The 12,906-nt window shown below is 42.4% G+C and overlaps 1 protein-coding gene across 1 annotated transcript in view; it reads left to right on the top strand.

The window, feature by feature from the left end:
- Positions 1–12,906, top strand: part of LOC126159319 (sialin-like) — a 196,829-nt gene that overhangs the window by 33,601 nt on the left and 150,322 nt on the right. Inside the window, exon 2 of the mRNA XM_049916507.1 lies at positions 3,940–4,124. Coding sequence (XP_049772464.1) covers positions 3,945–4,124 — 180 coding nt within the window. The 5' untranslated portion in view covers positions 3,940–3,944. The remainder of the gene's footprint in view (positions 1–3,939; positions 4,125–12,906) is intronic.

Here is a 12,906-nt window from a genome sequence, read left to right as displayed (position 1 = left end):
AAAAGGGTGCAAGCCGCCTCCATAAAAAACACGACCACACCATAACACCACCACCTCCGAATTTTACTTTTGGCACTACACTTGCTGGCAGATGACAGTCAGCGGGCAGTAGCCATACCCACACACTACCATTGGATCACCACATTGTGTACCATGATTCGTCACTCCACACAACATTTTTCCACTGTTCAATCGTCCAATATTTACGCTCCTTATACCAAGCGAGGAGTAGTTTGGCATTTACCAGCGTGATGTGTGGCTTATGAGCAGCCGCTCGACCGTGAACTCCAAGTTTTCTCACGTGCCGCCTAACTGTCATAGTACTTGCAGTGGATCCTGATACAGTTTGGAATTCCTGTGTGATGGTCTGGATAGATGTCTGCCTATTACACACTATGACCCTATTCAACTGTCGGCAGTCTTTGTCAGGCAACAGACGAAGTCGGCCTGTACACTTTTGTGCTGTACGTGTCCCTTCACATTTCCTCCTCACTATCACATCGGAAACAGTGGATCTAGGAATGTTTAGCAGTGTGGAAATCTCGAGTACAGACATATGACACAAGTGAGACCCAATCACCTGACCACATTCGAAGTCCGTGATTTCTGTGGAGAGTCCCATTCTGCTCTCTCACGATGTCTAATGAATACTGAGGTTGCTGATATGGAGTACCTGGCAGTAGTTGGCAGCACAATGCACCTAATATGAAAAAAGTATGTTTTGGGGGGTTTCCGGGTACTTTTGATCACATAGTGTATCTCCTACTATCAGTGTCTTATTTTCTAATTCACTCCCTCAGCATCACCTGTTTTAGTTTGACTTCACTCAATTACCCTTGTTTTACCTCTATTGAAATTCAGCTTATCATCTTTTCTCAAGACTGTCCATTCTATTCAGCTTCTCTTCCAGGTCCTTTGCCATCTCTGATGGAATTATTACGTCACTGGCAAACCTCAAAGTTTAAATGTGTTCTCACTGAATTTTCATTTGCTTTCCAAAGTTGTCCTTGGTTTTTTTCACAGCTTGTGTGTCACTCCCTTCTCAGCTTCTCTGTCCCCTCCATGCCCTTTGACTATGGTGTGGTTTCCAAATAAGTTATAGATAAATGTTCACACTCTGTATTTTATTCTTGCTACCTTCAGAATTTCAAAGGGTGTGTTGCAGTCAACACTATAAAAATTTTTCTCCAAATCTACAAATGTCACAAACTCAGGCCTGCTCTTCCTCACCCTGTCTTCTAAGATAAGTTGTAAGGTAAGTATAATTGCCTTGTGTGTCCTCCATTTCTCTGAAACTCAAACTGATTTTCCACAAGGTCATCTTCTAGCAGTTTTTCTATTCTTCTCTAAATCCTGTATTCTCTCTGACCAATTGTATGAAGTTCCTCCTGCCGTCAATCAGTGTATGAGCTCATGTTTGCTGCTGAAGAGGTGGCTAGTTGACAAGTATTACCCCTGAATTTTCAATGCCCTGTTGCATTATTGGATTACATTTCTGGACACAGGTGCCTGTCCTCAGTTGATTCCTCAAGACACCCTCTACAACTCCCTGAAGCTTGTCGCCATCATTTTGGTACAACATGTATAAATATTGATTATTAAGCTTTTAGTAAAGTAATCTTTGAAAGAGACGCCGTTTTCATCACAAAAGATGGTCAACTTAATCTGCTCTGCTGTCGGTTGTCTTAGAACTGTTTTGGTTTGAGTAATGAAGATTGGCCTTTAACTCATCATGTTTGGTTGATGGTTGTGTTCCTAGTGAAGATTCTTGCATGGAGAGGAATCACTTTCTGATCCAGTGCAAACAAAAGTTGTTCACCATATCAACACACTCGGGAGTTAGCTATTGGGGCACCCAGCACTTTGTGATATTGGTGCACATCATATACAGTGTGGTGTACTGAAACATGCCTAATGTTTACAGTTCCTACAGTGAAGTCCAGTTTTAGTAGCTTCAGTAACTGAAATGTTTTGTGGAAGCACAATGCTACATGCCTGACGTGGACAATTAGGATCACCCATGGATGTCAGATCATTTTGAAACTTAACAACCTCATTCTTAGATTTTCTACTGTGCATCACCATACTGGACCTTCATTCTGCACTTAATTTTGATATGTTTCACATTTTCTGTATGCTGAAACCACATAGCAGAACACTGATGCAAGTTACTGTTGGAGAGACCATACTCACTCTACTGATGAATCAGTATTTGTGCTTCCACTCAATGTGCCACCTAATGAACATCTGGCACACTGTTAGGAACATGCTTAATCCACTGACAGGTCACAGACATTATTTTTCTCTTTTTATTGCATGTTTACCATTTTTATTTGATTATTTGTCATACTTAATTCAGCAGAATATTACTGGCAGATTTGAATCCTAGTGTATGGGACGCCAGTGTTTTATTCAAGCTAAATTGACAGCCCACATTGTGACAGTTCCTGTTACAATGCAAGCAGCATATTGTGCTCTTTGATCATTTTATTGCAAGTAATTTGGAGTTGGATGCCAATTATAAAGTCATAGTGGTGTGGGACATGAGCAGGGCTACAGTTAAGAGGCAGCAAGTGCTCACTTCCACAGGTAGTTGTGCACAAGTGTCATCTGTTGCAACAGATGGTCAGGTATCGGAGAATAATGGAGTGAGGACAGGTCATCCTTGTGTGGAGATCTGCTTGCAGCTCGAATGACAGAATGGAATGGTCACAAATCTTTACCAATGGATCTACATTTGCGACTACATACATACTCTGCAAGCCACTGTACTGTGCATTGTGGAGGGTACCACATACCACTACTAGTCATTTTCTTTCCTATTCCACTCGTAGATAAAACAGGGAGAAACAACTGCCTTTAGCTTCTTAATTTCTGCCATCTTATCTTTGTGTCCTTACGTAAAGTGTACATTGGTGGGAGCAGAACCATTCTGCAGTTGGTCTCAAATCCTGGTTCTCTAAATTTCTATAATAGTGCCTTGTCAGAAGAGCATTATCTTCCCTGTAGTAATTCCCACTTTGAGTTCATTTTTCAAATCTCATCATAAATTTGTATAATAATTATATTTCTGATTGCCAGGTATTCTAAAATTATAGAAATTAAAATAAGAGACTTGAAGCTGGCGTGAAGGCTGTTGAAAATCTAATACTGAATTTTAGATGCTGAAACGTCAATTAGCGTTGGGGTTTAATTGGAGACACATTATGTGTCACTTATGATGACCTTGTGATAATACTTTAATTTGGTGTGCCACTAGGTTGGTGAAAGCCTGAATTAAAAAGTTGGAATATGGGGATTACCGGTACGCCACATAACAAGTGATCTTTTTGAATATGTGGCACTGGGGTGATAATCAGTTTAGGTGAAGGAATGAGAGTTTCCTAAAAGTTTTCCAGTTCAAGAGGACAGTATATTTGACTGCCTCAAATAAATAACAATTAATAACATCCCTTTTTCATTTTTCATGACTATTGCACCTTAATATACCAGTAAAATAGTTAACCACATCAAAATAATGTTATTTTCAGTCAGTAAGCATTACATGTGCAAGAGAGAAAGAATAGTAAACAGAATGGTATACATGTCACCAAGACTAGGCCAATGGCAGCTTGTAGTTTAGTTAACCTAAGTGCTACAAGCAAACAACAACTGCTTGTGTGAAATGTCCACTAGAAAAAAATCTGCATTGGTGTCAGTACAGCCTATGGCTGAAGTGGTCGGCCTGATTTATGACCGACCACGAAGGTAGCATGCAGTACTTTAGTCTTTACATTTGGTTTCAAAGTTAGCTCTTTCAAAACACACTTGTTTTGCCTTAGCCCGTAGACTGCACAGAGGTGAAATACATGTCCAAATAATCTGCAGAGCCTTTGCAAAATATTTTGTGGGATGATGAATAATTACAAGAGTTTTGGACAGTATTGTGTACTTGTGCAGGACTGATGGTAGCAATCCCCACCCGCTACATTGTGTCTTTCATGGCGTTCATGGGGATCGCTGTGCAGTACACACTCAAGGTCAACCTGTCAGTAGCCATCGTGGCTATGGTCAAGACCGAGACGGCTTCCACCTCTCATATGATCACTGACGTGTATCCATACAGCAACGACACAGCATCACAGGTAAGTCCTAAAGTACTGCGTGTAAATCATGAAGTCATTGCTAAATTGATTATATAGTATCATATTATTACTCTACTGGCCATTAAAATTGCTACTCCACGAAGATGATGCGCCACAGACGCGAAATTTAACCGACAGAAGAAGATGTTGTGATATGCAAATGATTAGCTTTTCAGAGCATTCACACAAGGTTGGCGCCGGTGGCGACACCTACAACGTGCTGATATGAGGAAAGTTTCCAACCGATTTCTCATACACAAACCACAGTTGACCGGCGTTGCCTGGTGAAACGTTGTTGTGATGCCTCGTGTAAGGAGGAAAAATGCATACCATCAGCTTTCCGACTTTGATAAAGGTCGGATTGTAGCCTATCACGATTGTGGTTTATCGTATCGCGACATTGCTGCCCGCGTTGGTCGAGACCCAATGACTGTTAGCAGAATATGGAATCGGTGGGTTCAGGAGGGTAATACGGAACGCCGTGCTGGATCCCAGCGGCCTCGTATCACTAGCAGTCGAGATGACAGGTGTCTTATCCGTATGGCTGTGACGGATTGTGCAGCCACGTCTTGATCCCTGAGTCAACAGATGGGGACGTTTGCAAGACAACAACCATCTGCACGAACAGTTCAACAACGTTTGCAGCAGCATGGACTATCAGCTTGGAGACCATGTTTGCGGTTACCCTTAACGCTGCATCACAGACAGGAGCGCCTGCGATGCTGTACTCAACGACGAACCTGGGTGCACGAATGGCAAAACGTGATTTTTTCGGATGAATCCAGGTTCTGTTTATAGCATCATCATTGTCGCATCCGTGTTTGGCGACATTGCTGTGAACGCACATTGGAAGTGTGTATTTGTCATCACCATATTGGCGTATCACCCGGCGTGATGGTATGGGGTGCCATTGGTTACACGTCTCGGTCACCTCTTGTTCGCATTGACGGCAATTTGAACAGTGGATGTTACATTTCAGATGTGTTACGACCCGTGTCTCTACCCTTCATTCGATCCCTGCGAAATCCTACATTTCAACAGGATAATGCACGACCACATGTTGCATTTCCTGTACGGGCCTTTCTGGATAGAGAAAATGTTCGACTGCTCCCCTGGCCAGCACATTCTCCAGATCTCTCACCAACTGAAAACGTCTGGTCAATGGTGGCCGAGCAACTGGGTCGTCACAATACGCCAGTCACTACTCTTGATGAACTGTGGCATCGTGTTGAAGCTGCATGGGCAGCTGTACCTGTACACGCCATCCAAGCTCTGTTTGACTCAATGCCCAGGCATATCAAGGCCATTATTACGGCCAGAGGTGGTTGTTCTGGGTACTGATTTCTCAGGATCTATGCACCCAAACTGCATGAAAATGTAATCACATGTCAGTTCTCGTATAATATATTTGTCCAATGAATACCCGATTATCATCTGCATTTCTTCTTGGTGTAGCGAATTTTAATGGCCATTAGTGTAAAATACAACACACAAGAAAACTGTACTGAAGAATGGAAAGGAAAATGGAAAGTATGTTAGAAAGTCAGCAGGTTCATTACAGGAGCACAAGGGAAAGTTGAGAAGTCATTTTAGCACTCAGTTGATAACAGAAAACAGATTCAGGAAGTACGAGGAAACACATTTTCAAGTCATATAACTTGAGAACATGTTTTCCGTTTGTAAGTTGTGTGATATCATCTAAAAAGATAGAATGATAAGATACTGACCTTCTTGGGTTATCAGCCGAGTGGCAGTGCCACCTTGAATCAACATTTCAGTGAGTTTCTACTCATCATCTTGAGATGAAGTGTCACATTCCTGTCAGAAATGAACTGTTAAAACTACTGGTATATGACAGGAAGTATTGTTAGGTGGACCAATTGCATGCCTTCAGAAGAGAGGAGAGAGTTTCAGCCTTTGTAGTGGTGACGGGATCTGGGCTTCGAATCGATTGTGCTGGCTTTCCATTCCATCTGCTTCCTGCACTACTAACAGATGGGGCCTTCCTCGACAAATATATGCTAATGTGAAATGTAGCTGAAAACTTTAGGGTTGGAGCACAGGGTCAGACTGAGAAAGAATGGGGCTGAAAATTAAACATGCCTTTTAAATGGGCACTTCCACCATTCGCCTTAAGTGGTTTGGGGTAATCGTGGAAAACCTACATGTAGATGGCCAGAGGGGAATCTGAATGGTAGTCTTCCTGGATTTGAGTACAGTCATACAACTATACTACCTTGCCCAGTGAACTCTGCAGCAAAGGGCTAATGTTAAGGATTGCATGGTCTATGCAAGCTATAAAGACTGTCCATTCACACGTGAATAAGTCAGCACTTTCTATCAGTGATAAGTTCTACTGTTAACTGATGTAATATGGAAAAAAATCCCTGGTTTGAATACTTTTTCACTGGGAGATTTAATATTTTCAAATAATGATTTTTGAGCTGAAGTACAATTTATTTAATTCCAAAAAGACAATAAACCAATAATAAGTTTTTACTGATAAAGTGTGAAACACAAGTACTGGTAAGTCCTTACGTTCAAAGGGGAAAATGTTTAGCACTAATTATATTATGCTAGGTGGAACTATTTGTTCCTTCCTCAGGGAGGAGAGAGGGATAGAATAGGAAAGGTTAAAAAGAAAAAGCTGGTCATTCAGATCATAGGAAGTGAGGGGTGCAGGATACACAAGGAATGAGAATGTATAAAAATCAAATAACAACAAAAATAATCAAACAACAGTACCTACATTTTGACAGTTGCCACCCTTTCTGTGTTGAAACATTACCTCCCATACAGCCTTGACATTCAGTCAGACTTATTTGTTCGGATTCAGATTCTTTACAGAAATATACCACCACTCTCACCTCAGCCTTCATTGGGCGTAATTATCCCAACAGCCTGGTTCAAAAGCAGATTTCCCAGGCCATCACATCTAATCCTGGTACTGCTGATCCCTTCAAAAAACAACTTCAGAGCACACTACTTATCACTCAGTCCTGATCTTGAATGTATTAATCAGCTACTTCAAGAAGGCCATGACTTTCTAAAATCATGCCCTGAAATGTGATCCATTCTGTCTTGGATTTTGCCCACCATACCTAGAATAGCAGTTCATTGCCATCCCAATCTCTGCAATATCCTTGTCAGACACTATGCTCCTTCTGCACACATCTCTCCACCCTATGGCTTCTACCCATGTGTCCATCCCCCTTGCAAGACTTACCCTATGCACCCTCCTATCACCACCTTTTGCAACCCTATAACTGGCTAAACATATGCTATCAAATGGAGAGCCACCTGTGAAACGACATGTCATACATAAGCTGTTATATAAAGCCCGTTTGGCCTTTTAGATCGGTAGGACTACCACCCAGTTATCAGTCAGGATGAATGGATATAGGCAGAAGGTGTATACCAGAAACACTCAATATCCTGTTGCAGAGCATGCTCCACAACAAGACAGTCATGACCTCGATGCCTGTTTCGCCACACACACCATTTGGATTCTTCTCCCATATATCAGTATCTCAGAACTTTGCAGGTGGAAACTAGCACCACAACATGTCCTTAGTTTTCGCCATTCATCTGACCTTAATTTGCATTAATTCCTTCCATCTCAGCATTTATTCACAGTAACTACTCCTTTCTTCACTCCAATTTAGTTTTCTACATCGTTCATTTCCTGACCTGTCTATTTTTCACCTTCTCATCTTCCACCTCTGTTACATACAGTGCACTCAGCTTTTCACTCTTTTTAATTCATGCACTGTTTTATTAGTAATCTCTGTCATGCATATTACCCTGTCTTCCACCTTTAAGCTCTCAGGATTTCAAATCTCTTCAGGTGCACTCCCCAACAATCAGTCTTTCCTTCTCATCTCATCTGGGAAGTCTTCCCTAACCCCGTGTTCCAAGTGACTTTTATAAACTGTACCCGTTTCCCTAAATCTCTCCAGTCCTTTTCCTTCACCCCCCTTCCTTCTCCTTCAACTCTTCTGCAAGAAGAAGGAGCCACTGGCTCTGAAAGCTTGTAAAAGTTAAACATTTTTGTGTGTGTGTTCTTCTGCCGCTGCTTGGTGACTAGATTTTTTTATCTACCCATTTACATTAAAAATCAGATTAGTTTTTTTAAATCATAAATTGCAGCACTCTAACAAAAGGTTGGTGGAGAATATCCATCATTATCAAAAAAGGTAATGGTACTGAATACTGATTCATAACAACAATATAAAAAAGGATAGATTGCTGCTCACTACATAGAGAAGGCATTGAGTTGCAGAGCGACACAGTGAAGAGACTGCTGAACATTTAAGCTAGCTTTCAGACAAAAACGTCCTTCTTCCAAAATAGAAAAAAAAAAAAACACACACACACACACACACACACACATATGGCATGTGTTTCTGGCTGCTGTGGCCTGAGCAGTCTTTTCATTGTGTCTGTGTGTAATTTACCTATCTCTCGTAGTAGTAGTATTAGTAGTAGTAGTAGCCATTTATTGATCTGTAAATCAGTTTTAAAAGGATTTTCTAGGTATTACAATTTAAGATCATTTATTCAAAATCAAATGATGAAAACCCCAGGTTATAACATCAATAATATTAGGAAAAGGGAAGATTGCTATTCATTGTAAAGGGGAAACTTTGAGTTGCAGACAGCCGCAATGAAAAGACTGATATACATTTACATTTTGGCCAAAACCTTCAGAAAAGTAAACACAAACACACACTCACTCACACACACACACACACACACACACACACACACACAGATATATTTTCACAGAAGCAAGCAGAACTCAAACACATATGACTGCCATCTCGGTCATGTTGAATTAAAGAAACAGTCTGGTGTGGGGTGGGAATGGGAAGGGACAGCGGCGTATGGCTGGAGGGAGAGAAGAGTGCAGTCTGGTGGAGTGTGTAGGAACTAGATGGAGACAAGACAAGACTGCCAGGTGCGGCTTCGGAAAACTGTAGGGTAGGGAAGGAGGGGAGGGGGGAGCAGAAAAGGGGAAAGACAGACAGGCGGATAGTGACGCACAGTGAGGGAGGGCACAAGGACTTGAATAGGGAGGAGGTGATAGGATGGGGGCAGAAACTGTTGAGTGGAAGGTGAGTGGACAATAGGTTGATGCTGGCATTATTTTGGGAGTGGAGAAGGTGTTCTAACGTAACTCCCCTCTGTGCAGTTTGGAAAAGCTGGTGGTGGAGGGGAGGATCAAGATGGCTCAGACAGCACTCTTCTCCCCTCCCCCCCATCATACCCTGCTATCTCTCCCCCTTCCACACCCCACTCCAGATTGCTGCTTTTGTTCAACATGACAGTTGCATTCCAGTCCAAGTCGCCGGCTATGGCAATTGTGTGTGCATGAGGTGTGTTTGCTCTTGTGAGGTGTGCTTGGTCTTTTGAATGTGTGTGTGTCTGTTTGTGTATGTATGTGTGTTTGTGTGTGTGTGTGTGTGTGTGTGTGTGTGTGTGTGTCTGGGCATGTGTGTGCATGTTTCCTGAAGAAGGCTTTGGCTAAATATATGTCTTTTCATTGTGCCTGTGTGCAAGTCAACTTGTCATCTTTATAGTGAGTAGCAATCTGTCCTTCCTCTTAGATTATATATACCGGCCATTTATATACAATACAGGTCTAGTTTGACAAGGATGGGACAGGTAGTCATGCGTGGTCTTGTGGTTGGAACCGTCCTGGCATTTACGTAAACTCCATCTACAGGCCTTGATAGGCCCATCGGTACCAATTGAGTGCTATATCATCCTCCACCAGTGACATCATTGGCTGCATTATGTAGGGTCATGCAATCAATATTCTGCTCTCCCAACTGTAGTCAGTCTTTGTGACTGGGAACCGCTACTACTTGGTCATGTAGCTTCTCAGTTGGCATCACGAGGCTGAGTGCAGCCTGCTCCAATCCTCCCACAAAGAAAAAAATCCCCAGCAGTAGCAGGAATTGAACCTGGGTCCTTGCATAGCAGTCAGTTGCATAGACCACTCAGTTTTGGAGGTAGTTATGCCAGCATTTGCCTGAATTAATTTAGGGAAACCACATGTCTAGAAGTAAAGCTTTGAGGATGGGTCATGAATTGTGCTTGGGTAGCTCAGTTGCCAGATCACTTGCCTGTGAAAGGCAAAGGTCCTGAGTTCGAGTCTTGGTCAGACACGAAGTTTTAAACTGCCAAGGAGTTTCTTATCAGTGCACATGTTGCGCAGAGTGAAAATTTCATTCTGGAAACATCCCACAGCCAGTGGCTAAGCAATGTCTCTGCAATATCCTTTCTTACAGGGGTGATAGTTTTGCAAGTTTCACAGGAGAGCTTCTGTTAAGTTCGGAAGGTAGGAGATGAGATACTGTGGGAAGTAAAGTTGTGAGGATGAGTCGTGAGTCATGACTGGGTAGCTCACTCAGAGCACTTGCCCATGAAAGGCAAAGGTCCTGAGTTCGAGCCTCGGACTGGCACACAGTTTTAATACGCCAGAAAGTTTAATATCAGTGCACACTCTGCTGTAGAATGAAAATTTCATTCTGAAAAGAGGATAAGACATTAGTAATATACATTTCATAGCTTTGGGGGTAAGATTTTCCAGAAAAGAAAAAAAGAAGGAAATAACATAACATGAAAGAGAGAATGAAACAACAAATGTTATATTATTATTGTTATTATTTTAGGTATGTGTTACAGTTTTTACCAAACCCTTACACTGTGTTATCTAAGTAAGCCTTCAGTGTATAGAATGTATTGTTTCACAGGTATTTTTTAACTGCCTTTTTAAATAAGTTTCATTTGACCTTTTTAATGTCCTTGTGTAATTTGTTATACAGTTTTATTCTTCAGTAGAAAATGCTTTAAGTTTTATATTTATTCTTTCTTGCTAAATGTAAGTTCAGTCTTACTCATGTTTCTTGGTCATGGACAGAGCAGTTTGTGCTGTAATTATGAATGTTACTTCTGATGTGTACAACCCATCAGTAAATGTACTCATGTGGTATGGTTAAAATCCCCAGGGTTTTGAATCTTTACCATGAACTTGACTACTATTTCTGTTATTATTTTTATAGCCCTTTTCTGTAGTTTGAAAACTGTGTCCATATTTTGTGCATTTGCTCCCCAGAAAAGAATTCCAAAGCTGAGAAGTGAGTGTACATATGAATAGCATGTAACTAAAAGATACAAGTGCTTAGGAGTACACTGCCAACTGGGGTGCAATTTTGGGGTGTGTGGCTGTTTTTTATGGGTCTGAGGCTCTGAATCAGCTGATTTCTGCCAATCACTGCCATTTCATTCGTGGTAAAGTTTTAGCTGGTCAAAGTGCTACCAGGTGTGGCAACTGTAATTCTGCATTTACTAGTGGGTTAAGCATATTATTTAGTAGAGATCTTCCAAGAGAGATGTGAACTTCCTAGTGATGCCCCATGTTGTGTCTAGACAAGACAGCCTAGACACAATGAGAGGAAGCCGAAAGGCACGCGCTTAAACTCACGCAGGCTGGCGTGAGGTCTGAAACAGGATACGTAATGAATGCTATAAAGAAAAGTACGTTGCTTCTGGAATACTTAACTTTAATCCACATTTGTAGAACATCGCTCTTGATAATACAGTAATAGAATCTCAATATCACTTGAATACGGCGCCTTGCTAGGTCGTAGCAAATGCAGCTGAAGGCTATGTTAACTATCGTCTCGGCAAATGAGAGCGTAATTCTCAGTGAACCATGGCTATTAACGTCGGCTGTACAACTGGGCTGAGTGCTAGTACGTCTCTCTAGACCTGCCGTGTGGTGGCGCTCGGTCTGCAATTACTGACAGTGGCGACACGCGGGTCCGTCATATACTAGCGGACCACAGCCGATTTAAAAGCTACCACCTAGCAAGTGTGGTGTCTGGCGGTGACACCACATTCCTCCCCTGCAAATCGGCGAACGGTTGTGTTATAAGGCTTCCGCCCGCCGTGGGGAGGACCCCATGTTGACGTACACTTTTTGTGGGACGAACACAGTCACTGTTAGAGAGAGTAGCACTGGGCGGAGTGGCATTAACGACATGAATTTCCATGGGCGAAGGTTCACGCAAATGTCTAGTAGCACACCGCGGGCATGATTTCACTGCATTTGCATGCTGGCGCAGGACACGTGGCGGAGGGCCAGGCAGCAGCTGCGCGGACGAGTGCGAGGGCTGTTTACGGTTCCATGCAGCTCGCCCGGCGGGCCGGTTAATGTGACACATGGCTGGCGAAGTTGCAAATGATTCCTGAGCAAAGTCGATGTGTCCTGCCAATCCAATATGTCTATCACTTGTTGAAGGGAGGGATTGACTAGTTTCAAAATCTGCTCCCGTATACGAACATCAGAAACGTTCTGTGCAATTGCATCACGTACCATTGTATCTGAATAAGGGAGTCCACATTCACACTCAAAAGCACAATCCCTTGTAAGGCCTTGCAAAGTTGCAACCCACTCCCGATTAGTCTGACTGGCCATACGTTTTGTACAAAAGAATGTATACCTTTTTGCAACTACATTGACTGTTTCTTTGAAATAGGCATCCAATGCAGACAAAATTTCTTCGTAGGACGGAGTTGCTACGTCGCGTCGGGGAAACAATTTCACTATCACTCTGTACGTCTGGACGCCGACACACGATAATAAGTGAGGCTGCCGCTCGTTACCTTGAATTCTGTAGGCGGCGATATGGAATCCAAATTGGCGTGACCACTCCGTCCAGCTTTCCAATTCCGCCTTGAACGGACGAAACGGTGGTGCAACTGCGTGTTG

This window comes from Schistocerca cancellata, chromosome 2 (assembly GCF_023864275.1).
Source record: "Schistocerca cancellata isolate TAMUIC-IGC-003103 chromosome 2, iqSchCanc2.1, whole genome shotgun sequence".
Taxonomy (NCBI): Eukaryota; Metazoa; Arthropoda; class Insecta; order Orthoptera; family Acrididae; genus Schistocerca; species Schistocerca cancellata.
The sequence above is the reverse complement of the archived record's forward strand: the minus strand, read 5'-3'. Positions and strand labels throughout refer to the sequence as shown.